This window comes from Chelonoidis abingdonii, chromosome 1 (assembly GCF_003597395.2).
Source record: "Chelonoidis abingdonii isolate Lonesome George chromosome 1, CheloAbing_2.0, whole genome shotgun sequence".
NCBI classification, from domain to species: domain Eukaryota; kingdom Metazoa; phylum Chordata; order Testudines; family Testudinidae; genus Chelonoidis; species Chelonoidis abingdonii.
In genome coordinates, this window is record NC_133769.1 from 49,363,504 (window position 1) to 49,383,284 (window position 19,781).

General features: G+C 44.6%; 1 protein-coding gene across 1 annotated transcript in view; it reads left to right on the top strand.

Moving 5' to 3' along the window:
* The window catches only part of ASZ1 (ankyrin repeat, SAM and basic leucine zipper domain containing 1), a 99,844-nt gene that overhangs the window by 53,185 nt on the left and 26,878 nt on the right, over positions 1–19,781 (top strand). Inside the window, exons 5-6 of the mRNA XM_032803948.1 lie at positions 11,973–12,084; positions 18,877–19,011. Coding sequence (XP_032659839.1) covers positions 11,973–12,084; positions 18,877–19,011 — 247 coding nt within the window. The remainder of the gene's footprint in view (positions 1–11,972; positions 12,085–18,876; positions 19,012–19,781) is intronic.

Here is a 19,781-nt window from a genome sequence, read left to right on the forward strand (position 1 = left end):
GAGGGCACGACTCCAGGAGGCACCAGAGCCCACCCGACGGATACCTTGAGGGAAAAGCTTACCAGCCATGATACACACCTACAGTGAAATGGACATGAGCAACACAACTTGAAAAATAACAGTTACGGTAAGGTTAATAACCGTTTTTGTTTTTTTCATTACTGCAGTGTATTGGAGCCCTGATTTAGGACCCAATTATGCTAGGTGTTGTAAAATCAAACAAAAAGATGGCCCCTGTCCCAAAGACCTTGCAGTCTAATTTCCTAATTTTAAAATTACATTAAATCTTCTTACTGTGAAAATAAACTATTTCTAGTAGTTAATTTTAACAAGTCCTCGCTCTCAGATCACTTGGCTTCTGGACTGTTGGCTTTTGGGAGTGCCTACTAGCTTGGTTAGCTGTGAATTTTGTCTCTAGATAAAACAATTAAATTCCCAGCATGGGTTTAACAATACTGAACTTTTCCTCTTGATTTTCTACTCATTAGCATTTCAAGAAATCACCTCTGCTGTTCTACACAGTTGCAATCACTGAAGATACTTTGAACTATAATTTTGCATTTTCTGTGAGGATTACTGTAGTTTGCAATTCACTGTTTACCTTTGTCCAGTATAACTTGAATCTGTTAACTTAGAGCGTGTGCTGCAAAACCATGTTTTTAGATGGGATTTGGGTAGGACTGAGGTATGTGAGGGGAAAGGAATTCTTACTGTGTTCTCTGCAGAAGGGCTGGAGCAATGGGGAGATGCTACTTTTTTGTATTTTCTATTTATTGTATCCATTTTTATAGGCTATATCTTGAATATTTTGTATTGGAATCAAGAGTTTGGAGTAGGTGCCTCTTTGTACACTTCAAATCCTTGTGATTGTCAGAGAACGCCTGCCTCTGCCATCTCATTTTCCATGACCCTGAGGCTGTCTCATGACTTCTTGAGCACTCCTGGAACCAGAAGAGACTAAAAATACGTCTGCTATCCATCCAGAACAATTGATATGGGCAGTAAACTGACCATCGTGATTCAGAGTCTCATAGACTTTGTAAGGTCAGAAGGGACCATAGTGATCGTCTAGTCCGACTTGTACATTGCAGGCCACAGAAGCTCACCCACCCACTCCTGAAATAGACCTCTAACCGCTGGCCGAGTCACCGATGTCCTCAAATCATGGTTTCAAGATGTCAAGTTACAGAGAATTCACCATTTACAGTAGTTTAAACCTGTAAGTGACCCATGCCCCATGCTGCAGAGGAAGGTGAAAAACCCCTCAGTCTCTGCCAATCTGACCCAGGGGGAAATTCCTTCCTGACCCCAAATATGGCAATCAGAGAACCTAAGCATGTTGGTAAGACCCACCAGGCAGATACCTGGGAAAGAATTCTCTTTAATAACTCAGAGCCCTCCCCTTGCAGTATTCAGTCTCTGGCATTGGGGATTTTTGCTTCTGGCAGTCGGCGATGGGCCACATGCCATTGTAGGTAGTCTTATCATCCCATGCATAAACTTATCAAACTCAGCCTTGAAGCCAGTTAGATTTTTTGCCTGTCCCCTTGAAAGGCTGTTCCAGAACTTCACTTCTCTGGTGATTAGAAACCTTTGCTTAATTTTGAGCCTAAACTTGTTGATGGCCAGTTTATATCCGTTCTTGTTTCTGCACTGGTGCTTACCTTAAATAACTCCTCTCCCTCCCTGGTATTTATTCCTCTGATGAATTTACAGAGAGCAATTATATCTCCCCTCAGCCTTTTTGTTAAGCTAAACGTGTCAAGCTCTTGAGTCTCCCCTCATAAGGTAGGTTTTCCATTTATCAGATCCTTCTAGTAGCCCTTCTCTGGACCTGTTCCAGTTTGAATTAATCTTTCTTAAACATGGGAGACCAGAATTGCACAGTATTCTAGATGAAGTTTCATCAGTGTCCTGTTTAATGCTTCTACTGAAAATACCTCACCTGATGCAGCCTAGGATTGCATTAGCCTTTTTTCACAGCCATATCACACCGACAGCTCATAGTCATCCTGTGATCAACAAATACACCCAAGTCTTTCTCCTCCTCTGTTGTTTCCAACTGATAAGTTCCTAACTTACAGCAAAAATTCTTGTTGTGAGTCCCTAATTGCTTGACCTTGCACTTTGCACTGTTACATTTTATCCCATTTCTGTTACTCCAGTTTACAAAGTCATCCAGATTTTCTTGTATGATATTCCGGTCCTCCTCTATATTGGCAATACTTCCCACTTTGTGTCATTCACAAATTTTATTAACTGCTCTCACTTTTTGTGCCAAGGTCAGTAATAAAAATGTTAAATAAGGTTGGTCCCAAGGCCAATCCCTGAGGAACTCCAGTAGTAACCTTCCTTCACCCTGACAGTTCACCTTTCAGTATGACTCGTTGTAGTCTCCCCTTTAGCCAGTTCTTTATCCACCTTTCCTCCTCCCACCTTCCTTTTTCCCCCATTCACAGAGATACCCCTGGAAGGGACAGAATCTTTGTATATGTCCTTGTTCAGCACACTACCAACTGGAAAGACAGATTGCTCCTCCACAGATGCTGAGTGACCGTCCCTTTTAGATGGGGCCCCAGCAAGCCCATGTCTCTCTGAAGTCACATTCCATTATGGGGTAGAATTATTTGTAAATGCTCCTCTTGCCCACAGGCAAAATACACAGTAGAAGAAGCTGATGTCTCCCCCTTAGTCAAGGTAGATGTCCATTTTGGCTCCCCCTGCCTTGAATTCCACAAGGCCCTTTAGTAATCTTCCTTAAATTTTCTTTTTCATGGCTTTCCTGTGCTACAAGCAGGGTGATTTCTCCAATAGTTCAACCTCCATTAAATCCTGTTTATTCTGCCTTCTGATAGCCGAAAGCTGGATCCATTGTACCCAAGTTTGCACCTTCCTGGGAAGACTGTTTAAAAAGGTCTATTTAGGTCCGTCAGTTCCGTGATCCATGTCTCAGTCATGCAGTCGGTAAATTGCTGGGTAAAGATGTGTGGCCTCCCACGGGAGGAAAAGGGCTCACTCCTAAGTTGCTGGTAGTACTGTTGCTGTAACGTGCTTGGGGAATCCAGCTTGGCCCTTTGATGATATTGAAGTTGGTGGCCATATCTTCCTACAGGGCTTAATACATGGCTTGTGCTGCTTTTGTTAGAAATGGAACTAAGCTGGCAACCCAAATCATATTTGAAGCTGATCAGATAGGCCTCAGGAGTCACCTAGTCCCATATTAGGCAGGGATGACATGGCAACTTGTGTAGTGTCTCTGCAACAGCTGCTCATGGAACTTTCTGTTGTTCCCCGTGGCTTGTTCAGAAAATGCTGGAAATAAACTTGGGTGATTACTCATGTCATATACTGAACTTTACTGAAGAATAGCTTGCCTACTGCTCTTTGTTTTGTGGCGTTGTCTGAGTTAATTGGTTCACACAAGTTTCAAGGCAAGAATATTGTTGAAAGAAGGAAGGGCAGAAACAGAAATAAGTGTAATTAATGCATGCCAAGATTTGGTCATAGTGTAAACATCAGAAAGATTTTAAAAAAATCAGTGCTCAGTCTAACTTTTTACAGTATTAGTATAGGAATGAGGTTTACATCCTTCCACCAGAGAGATTAATCAGATAAATTCTCACTGATACGAGAAGGAAGGTATTGGGGGATTGAAGCGTTGTATCGCTGGAGATGTAACGTCCATTTTTACTTCCATAACATCTCCAGATGTTACTAGAGCCTTTTGGAAGTTTATTCATAATCTGAGTTTGGAATTAGTGTTCTGTTTTAAAAAATTTCTTCTATTTTTGTAAGATTCTTCTGGTTTGAAAGAGATTAGCACAGTGGGCCCCCAATCCTGATTGGGTTATTGAGTGCTATTCCAATACACACAATACATAAAACTAAAGAGAAATACTAGAACTCGTGATATCTCTAAACATGCAATAAACTTTTAAAGTGCAACTGTGTAAATATTCCCCCTCTAACTCCAGGGAGAGGTTAGATTCTGATATAATCACACATCTGCATGAGCCAGAGCCCTAGGCATGATCCTGTAGTGCCTGTGCATTAAATCAGCTATTTTGTTTCTACTGCTATGTCCTCCCCTTTTCAAGGGAAAGCATTAGAGGCCCTTTTCTAGCTATCTTCCTCTTTTTATAAGACTCTCATGCCTTTCTCCCTTTCCTAGTCTCAACTTCAGTATGCCAAAATTTTCTCACCAGTTTCTGTTTGTCTGCCTATTTTTCAGTTCCCAGTTCATCTCTGATCTCTGGATACTCTTCAGCCTCAGATTATGCAGTCTTCTCCTTATGTGGATGTTCTGGAGAGCAGTTTTCTCTCTCCATCGTGTATTTTGCTTATGAAAAATAGCAGGGAAAGATGAACAATGCCGTACTTTGCTGTAACTACTATATGATAAAAGAGAGACAAAGTTCAGTTTTTCACAGTCCATTCAAATAGAATTATATAGCTTTTTTGCTGTATACTTGCTTTTCAGGGTCCCTCTAGTGTTCAGTATTATAGCTAATACCTGTAGATGCTGTAGGAAAACCTCCCTCCCAAGGTTTTACATTTCTTCCTAAGAAAAGAGTTGAAAGGTCTGTTGCCAACAGACAATGGGTGCCCTGTCACAGAACAATGTAATGCAAACAATGGTAATTCTTGTGAAGACAAAATGTTGCATTTTAATACATTTTAAATATTACTTACCATCCCTAGTAGGAGTGGTGGTGCCTCACTCAAAAGTTCTTTTTATTTACAGCAATCAGAATTTGAAAGCTTTTCCTCAGAGATATTTCTCATTATACAATTGTATGATCCCTTACTGTACATCTCAGTGTTGGATGGTTGTTTTTTTTATTTCTATAGTGCTCAAAAGAATACTAGGCATGCTGGACCTGTGGTAAGAAATCTCTGCCCTGAAGAGCTTATAGTCAATAGAGACACAGACAAGGGAGGCAGGAGGGATATAACATGAGACTTGGTTGCCTCTTCGAATGTTTTCTTCTTTTGTATTTTAATCCTTACCTATTTTCATCCCATCTGCCATCTTCTGCACTTTCCATTCCTTTCTTTTTTTGAAACACCTTTTTTCTCCAGCCCAGTCCCCAAGCCAATTCAGGAGTGATATTGACATGCTTGCGAGATACTTGAATCTATCCAGGTAAGCAGGTCCTCCTATCATCAGGTCTTCTGGGGTGTAGAAATAAAGGGTATATTTGAGAGAGAGAACAATCTCAGAGGACTTTCCCTGCAGCATTGCCAAGAGGCAAAAGTGTGTAGGAGAACAGCATCAAAACACAGTTTTGGAATAATGAATAGAAATAAAGGTAAAAGACTGAAGATGTTCAGATATTTTACCATATGTTTAGCTTGTTGGATGTTAAAATATATTTGTGCACTCCTGTTCTTAGAGAACCATTTAGTGAGAGTGACGTATTCCTGGATTTTTGAATTATATATCACTTTCACTAGAGGGTGGTATTCGACATTTGTTGTATAATATGCATATTCTCCAGCCCAGCATCTCCCACAGTGCTCATACATCTGGGCTGTCACTCTCCACAGTACCGCTCATGGAGCCGTTCCAGAGTTTCACCACTACTTGTCCTAGCCATGCCCTCCTGCTCCTGCTTGCCACTAAGTTCTCTGCCTCCGTGGCAGGGGACAGTTGGCAGATTTAGCTGTTCCTGCTTTCATTTGCTCCCCTGTTTCTTTTTCTCTCCTGTTTTCAGGCAGTGGTGAGCAGATGAGCTGGATCTTTTTAACCCTTTTTACTCTTCCCTAGGTAAAATATCAACTATTGGGTGGTTAATCTACCTGGAAGCTGCCTCTGTAAAGTCTCTCTGCCAGCTCCTCTGCCTCCCTCTCAGGCTTGATAGAACAGCCAAGGAAGCATCAGACCAAGTCCAAAAAAGTGCTCTGTTTGCAAGGCAGCCTTCCAGGCTCCACCCAACCAACTGACCCTAACTCTGTTAAGACTTGGATCTCTGAGTTGGACAGGCATGTGGAGGGCTATCTGCTGAATAGCCATGTCTCCAACACAGGACAATCAGAGCTGGAGCCACAGAAGAGAACAGGGAGATGATCAAAGGACAAGGAGGATCTCATTCAGCTGGCCGAGGGGTAAGTTCCAGGGTCCAGGACTCTAAAAGGAACAAGGCTGCAGGGCTACAGGTCCATCCCCATCTTAAAATTGCTCCTAAATGCCCTTGGTAAAGAAGCAGGGCTCATAAGCAGACTCTCTCCCTCCCAGTTTGAGCTGGAGGAGTTGGGCAGTGAACCCTTCTCCCCTGCCTTAGGTGACTGGGACCCTGCAGCGGAGGAATCAGACAGAGAGCTCTCTGGAGAGCTTCAAGCACTGTGAAAGGCAAGCTGTAAAAACCTCATCAGAGCCACAGCAGGGTTCCTGTGCGCATGAGATGGTCTACAAGAACAAAGACCAAAAAGGAGAAGAAAACAGAAAAAAAAAACCTCGAAGGCACATGCCCATGCCCTCTGACCCTTCCTCCCCCCACCTCATCTCCTCTCCCCCCCCGGCCACACACATTGGTAGAAGAACTATTGGGTCTGAATCAGAGCAGAGGAAGAAACAACAAAGTTCCTCTCCCGTCCACCCCCAAAAAGTTTGATACTGTTTACAGAAAGGTTGTACAGATACAGATCCAGCCTGAACAGGCTGGTGAGAGCAAGCCTCAAAGCAAATTCCTGGCCTTAAAATCCTCCTCTGAGGCGTCTGTTCCTCTGTGCTCCTCTTCTGAGGATGTGATCACAGAGGAATGGGACAAGCCTGACAAAGGCAAACATCAGTAAAATTTATCTCAGGTTCTACAGGCTACAGGAGCCAAAGAACTTTATTGCTCAGTGTGACACAGAGACCCCTTGGCAAAATGGTATCTGGTTCTTTGCAAACAACTCTCACCTCAGACCTGAGAAACTCACTACACAAAACACATCATCTTCAAGTGCTGTCCTTCTGGTTGCTCCACATCAGGTGATGGTGAGTCCTGGTGCCGTACTGCCGTTGATCAGAGATTTTCGGTAGCAGTGCTTGGTCGGGCTGCATGTGCTTAGTAGCTGTGTCATGTCGCTGTTGGAATCTCATTTAGCGAGCGCACATCCTTGTCTGAAGATGGAGCTTAGGGCAGTGCAACAGCTTTTTCCCCTATAGATTGACAAAATAGAAATGTAGTTGTTAGATACTATTGTTAAAAAAAAAAAATAATAATAGTTTTTCTTTCTCTGGTTCCTGTGCTCCCTTCGGAGCACATTCCGCAAAAGTTTTTCTCCATTTCTCCACTCCCTGGGGGCACTACCCTGAACATGCCAGGCTCCCCTAGCTTTACGAGGTGCGGCTCCTGCAAAGAAGCAATTGTGCGATTCAACGGGCACGCTCTCTGTGTGAGATGCCTCGGAGAAACGCACGTACCACAGAAGCCTTGCTGACCTGAAGTCCTCTAACTTGTCTAAGTAATTCTTAACTTGTTGTTTTCCTGTTTTAGCCTCTGATCCTACCCCATTACACTGATGGTTCACTGTGAGTTGTCCAATCACTGTTAACTTTTTTGGTGAAAATGGTGAGGGCGGGGATTTAGGACTTCGGACGTTCCTGCATTTCCTGTTCTTGACTTTCCCTCCTTATTGAGTATTGCGCCTACCCTGTCCTTGGTCTTCCTCATACTTCTCCTGTATTTGTAAAATGCTTTCTTGTTACCCTTTATGTCCCCAGCTAATTTAATCTTGTTTATTAATTTAGCCTTTCTAATTTTGTCTGTATTCCTTATGATGATTTTTATATTCATCCTTCATAATTTGACCTAGTTTCTACTTTTTTATGACTTTTTTGAGTTTCAGGTAATTGAAGATCTCATGGTTAAGGCAGGGTGGCCTCTTACAGTACTTCCTATCTTTCCTACACATGGGGGTAGTTTGCTCTTAGGCCCTTAACAGTGTTTCTTTTAAAAATCTGCCAACTCTCATAAGCTCTTTTTTTCCCGTGAGATCTTGCCTACAATCAGGTGCCTTCAAATCTTCCTCCTGAGAGTGTGGAACCACTCCCCAGAACACATGAAAGACCATGTTTGGCAGCGCCGGCTCCAGGCACCAGCTCAGCAAGCAGGTGCTTGGGGCAGCCAAGGGGAAGGGACAGCAGGTTGGGCTCTTCGCCGGCAGGTCCCTCTCAGAGGGAAGGACCTGCTGCCGAATTGCTGCCGAAGAGGAAAGCGGTGCAATGGAGCTACCGCAGATAGTGATCGTGGCTTTTTTTCTTTTTTTTCCCTTTTCTCCCTCTGCTTGGGGCGGCAAAAACCCTGGAGCCGGCCCTGATCTGACTCCCAATCCAGACGCTCAGTGGTGGGGACTTTCCATTGGATTGTCTGCTAAGGCCTGCCCGCATGGCTTCCACATCCTCTTGTCCTTACTAACAATGCCAGCCTGGAGGGCTGAGGTACTCGTGGGGTTTCAAACCACCCAGAGAACCTGGATCCCAGAGGAAAAGACAACTGGCATAAATCTTCTAGAACTCAGAGTAGTCAGGCTATCTTTGTGAAAGTTCTAGATCTTCCTGGAGGGAATCATATTTTGGTTCCGTCAGCCAACACAACTACAGTCTTGTACATGAACAACCATGGAAGGAGAAGGAGCTCAAGGCAACATGCAGAAACAATGGAAATAATGAAACAGTAGAGCAGTCTGTCTTGTCATTCAGAACAACCCATATAAAGGGGAATTGAACCAGAAGGCAGACTGGCTCAACCAACACTAGCTCAGCACTCTAGAATGGTGCTTGAATCAGGAGGTCTTCAGTCCAATTTCAAAGGACAATCTGTCTTCCTTCAGCCAATTTGTTTGTGAGCTGCAAGAATATGAAGAGACCGAGATACTTCATGAGGGAGATAGATCCCAAATCCTTGGGGACAGATGCCATTTCACACAGATGGCTACCTTTTCCCTTCCTGGGGAAAGTGATTCAGAAAATAAAAAGGGAGCAGACAAAAGTAATATTCATAACTCCCTATTGGCCAAGGAGACCCTGGTTTTCTGACCTGATAGACCTGACTGTGGAACCTCTGCTACAGTGACTATGGAGACTGGAAATAATTTCCCAAGACCTATTTCTCCATCCAGGTCTCAGACCAGCTTCAGTTGATAGGCCCAGTATTGCTAAGGCCTCTGTTTCAGTAACCAAACTATCTTCCAAAATTATCAAGACTTTGCTAGCATCCAGGAGAGCCTTACCACTGAAGCCATGCTTTTCTCTCTGGTCCAGTTTCAGTGCCTCATGCCAAGAGTACTGTGTGGACCCCAGCAATCCAAGCCATTTTGAACTTTCTGCAGGATGTCGTAGACAAGGGCTTTAAATGCAGCACCAAATTTCTAATCTCAGTAGCATCCTTTTCATTGAGTCTGCAGGATCCTTGATCTTCAGATTCCTCAGAGCTATCAGGCTGACCAAGCTGTTGATCAGGCTAATTTTCGCAAAATGGGATCTACCGCTGGTTTTGAAAGGTCTAAGAGATCATTCCTTTGAGACCTTGACTTCAGTGATGGCCTTCTACTGGTCCATAAAAACTTGTTTTCTGGTCTCTATCACATCTGCTAGATGGGTATCAGAACTGGTGATGTTATCTGTGCCAGAACCTTGTCGTATATTCCACAATGGCAACGTGGTGCTGATAACATGTCTTTTTTTCCTAAAGTAAATTTTCCCTTCCATACTTCCTAAAAAGTTGTCCTTCCTTCATTCTGTCCGAATCTTCGACATCCGACAGAATACAAGTGGCACACCTTAATGTCAGGAGGGTGCTGAAAATCTGCATCATGTACACAGAATTCACAATGAGATCAAGTGCCCTGTTTGTGTCCTTCCAGCCTAAATGTCAAGGTCTCAGAGTTTCTAAAATCATCCATCATAGATGGATTAGGCTTTATATTGTTGAAGCCTACAAGGGATGAGAAATCCCTGCTCTGTAGTTTCTGTGATCCCTCTGTGATTTAAACTTCACTGTCACTTTGCAGGTGTATTTATGTATTCAAATTATGGAGGCATCAGTTGCAGCTCCATAGTTAATGTTGAGTTTAGTTTTTCACTTAAGGGAGGGATTCATGTGCTTGATTATACATGAAAAAATAGTGTAGGGATCAGCAACCTTTGGCATGCAGCTCACCAGGGTAAGCACCCTGGCAGGCCGGGCTTGTTTGTTTACCTGCTGCATCCGCAGGTTCAGCCGATCGCAGCTCCCGCTGGCCAACCGGTTCTGCTGGAAGCGGTAGTCAGCACATCCCTTGGCCTGCACCGCTTCCCGCAGCCCCAATTGGCCTGGGATGGTGAACTGTGACCAGTGGGAGCAGCGATTGACTGAACCCGTCGACTCAGCAGGTAAACAAACTGGCCCAGTCCACCAGGGTGCTTACCTTGGCGAGCCACATGCCAGAGGTTGCCAATCCCTGAAATAGTGTGTTCTCCCCCAAGGTACAGCACTTATTTTTTACGTAGAGAACTAATTTTCTGAGACTTTACAGTAAATCCATTAATTTAGTTTGAGTTAAAATTATTGTGACGGGTTGGAGCCCCTCGTCCAGGATGCGAGCTGATGTGCTGGGGTTTAGCTGAGCCTCTTCTGCTCCACCAGCCTGTATTTCTTCTCCCTATTTTGCTGAATTAGGCTCTCCAGCCTCTTGCAACACACACACACACAGAGGTAGAGCCACACCCAACTACAGACATCCTTATAACATTGTTTGGCAGCCGTCTGCTTTGTCCACTGCTTGCAGGAAGAGCAGCCTGTTGGAGCTATCTGGTGGGGGATTGGAACTGGACCGGCAGCCCCCCATCAGCTCCCCTAAGTTTTCTGTGTGGCAACTGCCCAGCAGACTACCAATTGCTGGGCAGTTCAGTTGTCCTTCCCCCCACTGCCATGTGCTGCTCCTGCCCTCTGCCTCTGCCTCTGAGCTGCTCCCGGGAACCTCCTGCTCACTGTGCAGGAGGCAGAAAAAAGGGGAGGCTAATGTCAGAGTGTTCCCCTCCCCCTGCTCCGGTACCTCATCTCCACAAAGCTAGGTCGGGGGACAGGACTCAGAACAGAGGGAGCTTGCTGGCAGCAGCTGCAGTCTCAACTTCGTGATCTACTTAAAAAGGCAGTGTATGTAGAGTGGGATCAGCATACTTAAAGGGGCGATGCATCTCTCACATGCAAGCACGCCTCTGTGTGTCTCTGCCATGCTGTCTCCCCTCCCTCCATTCCTGCTGTCTTGTAGACTGTGAAGCTACATTAACAATGTTTTAACCCTTGAGGGCTCAACCGAGTGCTAGTTAATCATTTAGCAGTAAGGCATTCCCTGGGAAATATCGCACTCTCTTCCATCCTCTGACTTCACCACCTCAGCCAAGCTTCACAATCATCATTGCTGTGTACAGTATAAAATTTGTTGTTTAAAACTTATACTGTGTGTGTGTCTGTGTGTGTGTATATATATATATAGTCTTTTGTGTCTGGCGAAAAAAAATTCCCTGGAACCAGCCCCCCCCCTTTACATTAATTCTTATGGGGAAATTGGATTCATTTAACATTGTTTCACTTAAAGTAGCATTTTTCAGGAACATAACTACAACATTAAGCGAGTAGTTACTGTATTATACTCTAAATTGCTGATACATACTAGCAATCTTGAGTATCTTTTTGTCTAGGAATATAATACTGATTTTCTACTTACTGATATTTGTACTTCTGATTGCAGTACAATAGATGCTTGACAAGGTAGGTGTTAATACTGCTCATTGGGAATACAGGCCCAGTTCTTTACATCATTTCACTATGTGCTTAACGTTAAGTATCTGCTTAAGGCTAATTGACTCTAATAGGATTTAAGATTGCATTTAAAGTTTAAGCTCATGGTTGAGTGTTCTGCTGAATCTTTGCTGAGTCAACACCATATAGCTGATACCTTAGTTAATGTTTAGTATTTTAACAAAAATTCTTTTTTTTTCCAAGGAAACAAATGACTCCGCTAATGTATGCAGCTCGAGAAGGACACTGTCAGGTTGTTGCTCTTCTTGTTGCTTATGGATCACAAATAAATGCCCAGGATGAAAATGGTTATACAGTAAGTAATCTACTTGTATATACTGTATGTGATACTGAATTGGGTGTTTTACTTTTCACATTTACTACTTGTTCCTCAGAAATACCTTTCACTGTAGTGTTCCACCATGCCAGATTTTTCTGGAACTGACTCCATCTGGCACCACTCAACAGCTTTTTCTGAATCAGAAGAGATTGTTCCTTAACATGGCACTTGCAGTAGCTGCTTGACTTTTATATTTTTTTGTTCCTTATCTAAACTTATCTCTCACCTGTCTGTCATCCGTTGCCATCAGGGCATGAGCCGGGGGAGAAAGCAGGGGTACACCTTCCCCCAGTAATCTCTCCGCCACCACCTCCAGCCTCTGCCCTGCCCTCCTCCCTGGGATTCCCTCCCCTGAGCCTGTCGTCCCCTCTTTCTGCCAGGGTGGGAGTTGGGCTGAGTGCAGCTGAAGGGACATGCCTGACAGAGGCAGTGCAGCTAGTGCTCCCGTTGAGCCCCACTAGATGATGCCCAGAGCAGGGAGGCAGAGCTGGCAGCCCAGCTTTGCCAGAGGGTGCGCGGGAAAGCCGGCTGATACCTGTCCCTTGCCTGCGGCCTCCAGTAAGTGTTTGGTGCCCACCTGAGATGCCACAGAAGGGAGCTCAGGACAAAGGTGGTCGGAGGCAGTGGAAACGGGATAGGTACTCTGGGGATGGGTGGGAAGCCTGGGGAGTTGGGGAGGGAGGAAGCGGAGCCTGGGGACACTGGATGGGGTGCTGATGTTTAAAGTGCCTCCTGTGATGTTTCCTGGTGTTATCTGGACTAGTCATCTGTTAGGTCACTCCAGTCTTTGGCTATGTCTACACTACGGGATAATTTCGAATTTAACATAAACCGGTTTTATAAAACAGATTATAAAGTCGATTGCATGCAGCCACACTAGGCACATTAATTCGGCGGTGTGCGTCCATGGTCCGAGGCTAGCGTCGATTTCTGGAGCATTGCACTGTGGGTAGCTATTCTGTAGCTATCCCATAGTTCCCGCAGTTTCCCCTTCCCCTTGGAATTCTGGGTTGAGAGCCCAGTGCCTGATGGGGCAAAAATCATTGTCGCGGGTCGTTCTGGGTACAGCCTCACCCCTCCCTTCGTGAAATGAGGCAGACAACATTTCGCGCTCTTTTTTCCTGGGTGAACTAAGCACAACCATAGCCACAGCAAGCATGGACGCTGCTCAGATCAATAGCACAATTATGGACGTTGTAAACACCTCGCGCATTCTCGTGCTGTCATGGTGAACCATGCACAAGATGCAGGCCGAGGAGGAGGCAATAACGCAGTGGAGGCGAAGCGAGAGTGATGGCGGACATAGGACACTGAATTCCTCCTAACTGCAGGGCCCCTGCCGCTTTGAGCTTCTTTGACGGGTGTAATGGCAGTTCTACCATGAACGGCTGATTATATGGGCCGGACACAGCAGACAGAGACTCGGTGGAGCCGATAGTTTTGCAGAAGTGCTGGGACGATTTGCAGTGTGCTGTGAAACTTTTGCATATGCGTAAGACACTTTCTTGGAACTTTGTTGACTTGCTTCTCCTGCCCATTGAAACGCCGTAATACGCAAGCCTGAGAGCAGCCCTCACAGTGGGAGAAGCGAGTGGGCAATAGCCCCTGAAAGCTTTCAACTCCAGACAGCTACGGTCAGTTGGAACAGTTGGTGGCAAATTACTGTGGGGGCGCTGTTGAGCAAGTAGCCAACACAATCATTAAGCTGCTGCTTACGATAAGGTTGTGACTCTGGGAAACGTGCAGGTCTAGTGAATGGCTTTGCTGCAATGGATTCCCTAACTGTGGGGGACGATAGATGAACCCACTATCCTATCTGTGGCACGGACGCACCAGGGCACCCAGTACATAAACCGAAGGGGTACTTTTCAATGGTCTGCAGCACTGGTGGATCACAAGACGTTTCACCAACTCCACGTGGGATGGCCAGGAGGGTTACATGACGGCTCACTCTTCAAAGCACAACTCTGTTTAAACGGCTGCAGCAAGGGAATTACTTCCAGACTAAAATAACACAGTTGGGGATGTTGAGATGCCTATAGTTATCCTGGGTGACCTCAGCCTACACCCATTGTATGCCATGGCGTCATAAGCCATACACAGGCAGCCTGGACAGTGGTCAGGAGCTGTTCAAGTACAGGCTGAGCAAGTGCAGGATGGTGGCAGAATGTGCATTTGGCCATTTAAAGGCTCGCTGGCGCACATTACTCACTTGCTCAGACCTCAGCCAAACCAATGTCCCCTTTGTTATTGCTGCTTGCTGTGTGCTCCACAATCTCTGTGAGAGTAAGGGGGAGACCTTTATGGCGGGGTGGGAGGCTGAGGCAAATCATCTGGCCGCTGATTACGCGCAGCCAGACATGAGGGCGATTAGAAGAGCACACCAGGAGGCAGTGCGCATCAGAGAAGCTTTGAAAACGAGTTTCATCACAGGCCAGGGTACGGTGTGACTGCTGTTTGTTTCCCCTTCATGAGCCCCCCCCACTTATTGACTCCTTCCCTGTAAACAAACCCACCCTCCCCCTTCGATTACAGCTTGCTTAAGGAAATAGTCATCGTTTAAAAAATCATGTATTCTTTATTAAAAAGTAATTATAAAAAGAGGCAGAGAATTAACAAGGTATCCCAGGTGTGGTTTGGGAGGAAGATAGGAGGGAAGGAAAAGGCCATTAAGCACATTTCAATGTAATGACAGCTTTTGGTTGGACTGTCCACGGGGGTGGAGTGGGCGGGTGCACAAAGCCTTCCCCCACGCGTTCTTACATCTGGGTGAGGGAGATATGGAACATGGTGAGGGTGGTTACACAGGGGCTGTAGCGGCACTCTGTGACCCCTTTGCTCTTCCTGAAGATCCACCAGACGTCGGAGGATATCAGTTTGATCACGCAGCAGCTCCAGTGTTGCATCCCACCACCACTGATCTTCCTGCCTACACCGCTCATCTCGAGCGTCTCTCCTATCCTCACATTGGTCCCTCCTGTCCTCACGTTCACTCGCATCTTTCCTGTACTTTGCTGCCACGTCCTTCCGCTCATTCAGATGAGCTCTTTCATTGCGGGTTACTTCCATGATTTCCAAGAACATTTCATCTCGCGTCCTCTTCTTCCTCCGCCTTATCTGAGCTAGCCTTCGGGATGGAGTAGGGAGGCTTGAAAAATGTGCAGTTGCATGAGGGAGGGAAAAAAGGGAGAGAAGTATTTAATAAGATACATTTTACAGAACAATGGTTATACTCTTTCACAGTGAACAACACTATTCACCTTACATAGCACATGTGATTTCACTACAGGGTCACATTTTGCATCTTTTAATGTTGAGTGACTGCGGCCCTAGTGTTACAGCTCTCACAGACACAGGTCCGGGCATCAGAATTCAGCTTGCATGCGGCCGTGGTAAGCAATTGTCTTTCGGCTTCTCCAGCCTTCGTGTACACAGTGCCCTCTGTTGCTGCTTTCTGTTAACAAGCAGCAGCAGACACCACCACCCCCCGAATCCAATTCTTTAGGATTGCTTTAGCCCTCCCCCAGCGCATGACTGGTATCATGGAAGATCACTGCTGATCACCCCCCTTTCCTCCCCTCCACTGCGTCGCTGGTAGCTGGGAAGATTCCTGCTAGCCAAACACAAAAAAGCTCAGTGCTATCCTTCCTCCCCTCCCCCCACTTTGCTACGTGCAAGGAAGGATTTCTTTTAAGCAACAGTCCAGTAGGAAAATGGCCATCTCTGTCCCCTTAATTAAATTCCTGAATTTCCCCATGAACGATATGCTCTGCTGAGGATAAGCAGAGCGAGATAAGAACGGAGTCTTCTTGATGCCGCAGAATCACCGGACCGATAGGCAGCTATGCTTCGATCATGACAATGATACCTGATTTACTTGCACATGCACTTGGCGTGTAAAGTGTCTACAATGGTGACGAAGAGCGTGCCTTGCCAGAAACTTCCGCAAAGGCTTTGGAGTACTTCCAGAAGAGGCTTCAGGAATGTCCTGGAGATGTTCCGTTCCATCCCAGACCATGTTACAAACTTTCAGTAACTTAACTGGCTCGAATGCATCCAGCCCTCATGGCAATCAATCATTAAAAACGCTTGCTTTTAAACCATTTTTGTATTTACAAAGTACATCCCCAGAGGTTGTTTCCAGCCTTCACTCAGTCGGGCTAGTGGCTTGGAGGGCTGGGAGTGCGTAATTCCGGGTGGGTCAAAAAGTAACAAAAAGCTCCACAAAAGTGGGGCTAACGGAGGTGGTGCTCTCTGCAAGCTCGTCCTACCTCCTCCTCATCTTCCCTCGCGGAATCCTCAGCATGGTTGAGATTAACCCCACCTCGGAATCCACGACAAGGGGGGCGGGTATTGGTGGTGCAGCCCTCTAAAATGTGCATGCAGCCTCCACGTAAGAAAGCGGTCCATTGTTTTCGGCCTGACCCCGATCTTTCCGTTTCTCTTGTGGTTTTCTGATCTTGTCTAAGCGCCCCCTCACCACCTTTAGCTCCTTAACTTTCATTCTGCACTGCACTGAGTCTCTGGTGTGGCCTTTTCCCATCATAGCCTTGGAAATTTTTTCAAATATTTTTTCATTTTTGTCTTTTCGAACAGAGTTCTGTTAGCACTGAATCCTCTCCCCATATAGCGATAAGATCCAGTACCTCTCGTGCGGTCCATGCTGGTGCTCTTTTTTGATTCTCAGGAGACTGCATTGCTACCTGTGCTGATGAGCTCTACGTGGTCATCTGTGCTGATGAGAGCTCCATGCTGGCCAAACAGGAAATGCAATTCAAAAGTTCGCGGGGCTTTTCCTGTATACCTGGCCAGTGCCTCTGAGTTCAGATTGCTGTCCAGAGCGGTCACAGTGGTACACTATGGGATACTGCCTGGAGGCCAATACCGTCGATTTGCTGCCACATTAACCCTAAACTGATATGTTAATATCGATTTTAGCGCTACTCCTCTCGTTGGGGAGGAGTACAGAAATCGATTTAAAGAGCCCTTTATATCAATATAAAGAGTGTTGTAGTGTGGACGGGTACAGCGTTAAATCGATTTAACGCTGTTAAAATCGGTTTAACAGCGTAGTGTAGACCAGGCCTTTGAGTCTGGGAGCAGCCTTACCCTGCACTTATGTGAGAACCCCCACTCCCGGGCTATTCATGCACAGCCTCTAGCATGTAAGCTGCTCCCAGCTACATGAGTGAGCACTTTTGGCCAGCTGCTGCTTGTCCAGTGTCCACTGCAAGCTTATATGAGTTTGTCAATTTAACAAAGAAATTGATATGTATCAGGCTTGTTATCCCAAGGGGAGTCTCTGACACGCTTCAGACCAAATGCACTGTTTCAGGTAGAATAAACAAACAAATTTATTAACTACAAAAGATAGATTTTAAATGATTATAGGTCAAAGCACAACAAGTCAGATTTGGTCAAATGAAATAAAAGCAAAACGCATTCTAAGCTTATCTTAAAACTTTCAGTGCCCTTACAAACATAGATGCTTCTCATCACAGGCTGGCTGGTTGCCCTTCAGCCAGGCTCTCCCCTTTGATCAGCACTTCAGTCGCTTGGTGGTGTCTGTAGATGGAGGTGAAAGAGAGACAGAACATGGCAGACATCTTTCCCTTTTATCATGTCCTTTCTTCCCTCTTGGCTTCCCTCCCTCCCCCCGAGTCAGGTGAGCATTACCTCATCATAGTCCCAAACTGATGAAGGGAAGTTTAGTGACTCACTCAAGAGTCCAGCAGATCCTTTGTTGCTGCCTAAGCCAGTGTTCTTTGTTCCTGTGAGGCTGGGCTGGGTTTGTTCCATACATGCCGTGATGAGGTATGAACTGCCCCTCTGTTCCTGGAGAGTTTTTGCCTGGGTTTGTTTTAAGTCATGAGAACACATTTTCAGCCTCATAACTATTATATACATGAAACAACCTATAACGTTACTATAACAACAATGCTCAGTGCATCATGAGCCTTCTGAAGACACCCGACATGACAAATTTTGCATTGGCTACCACACTATAATTTTATAAGGATGAACATGGGGGTGCAGAGTGTTCACCTGATGTACAGAGCATCACCGCCACCCCCAAAAATAGTCACATTTAAATCCCTGCACACTCCTGGTTGCCATAGCATCTGAATCCCTTTTATATATGGAGTTGCAGTAGCCCCAAAGCTTTGAGAATTGCTTAGAATGGAATTTCGGAATTTCAGAATTTCACAGGCAATTTATTGTTTCCTTGTTTGCCATTATGTTCCTGCATTTAAAACAATCTGCAAACTGTACGGTATGGGGGTAATTTTGCTATTCGTGTTTAAATAAAGCAAAATTGTAGAATTTAGAACAAACTAAGTCTATTAAATACACTTGTAGTCCAATGGTGTGGCAGAGAGGAGGGAACACCTTCCCATGTATGAAAGATGAATGAGAAAGGGCAGAGTTAGAACTGACTTTGCATATGTGTTGAGAACTTTTGTCATAAATATTTAAATCTGCACTTTAACTTTGAATTAATTTTTAAAGCATTTGACAAGATATTTTATATGTTGTCCATTTTTAGTGAATTGTATTCTGTCGAGTCATCTTCCAATCAATAATTAGCTTAATGTAACAAAACGAGATTGTGCAGCATCATCATAATTAGCTGGTGGAGTTACTCTTCCATGTTTACCTTTCACACAAGTCCCCTATTTTGGTTTACTGAGATAATAAGCTCTGTTTTTTGTCTTGTTTTTTAAACTTATTCTGCCAAGAGAAACAAAATGTTTGTTTTATATATAGGCACTGACATGGGCATCCCACCAAGGACATAAAAATGTTGTCTTGAAGTTACTTGAACTTGGAGCTGATAAAACTCTACAAACCAAAGATGGAAAGACAGCAGGAGAGATTGCAAAAAGCAGTAAACATTCAGAGGTATTGTTCTCCATTAAGATCTCATTCCTGAAATATTCATGTTCTCACTGGTTGCACAGCTTCCCAGACCAATGTTAATGTAGGCCCTTAAACATGTATTACAGCGTATATTTAACCAATATTTTTATTTATATTATTCAGTGCTACACTGTAGGTGTTTTTGATGCTTTAAAAGTTACTACACGTGCATTATATTGCAAAGTTAATGTTGCTGTGGGAACTTCAACTTAAGAATTTCTCTGCTTATGTGTACTTAAATTTCCAGCATAATTCCTTGCTTAGAGTTATTTTAATACGTGTTGTATCAAAAATGTATTCACTGACAGTTTTTCTGATCAACAGTTGGTTAAATTCAACCAAGGTAACTTTGAAATAGATTGCATTGTATAGTGTTTAGCTATACTTCATTTGGGAGAGTTCTACAGAAATTCAAATAGAAAAACATTCTAAATTGCTTAAACATGAAGCAGTAGCTGCAGGCTTCAGGTAGTATAGTAAATATCTGCCGCTTCAACAATTAGTGCTCAAGGGAAAAGTCTGTCTAAAAAGGTTGAATCTTCTCCTGTGGCCCTAGGAGCAGCAACAGAGGGTATGTCTCTACACAGCAAGCCTCCAGGCCAGGTCGATATCTCTTGAGAGTTGTGAACTACACTATTCATCACAGAGCTCTGTGGAATTTGCAGCTCCATAGCTGTGATATTTAGCATTTTTCCAAGACTTCATAAAAATCAGCATTATTAAAGTGAAATTCAAATTCACCATTTTTCTGC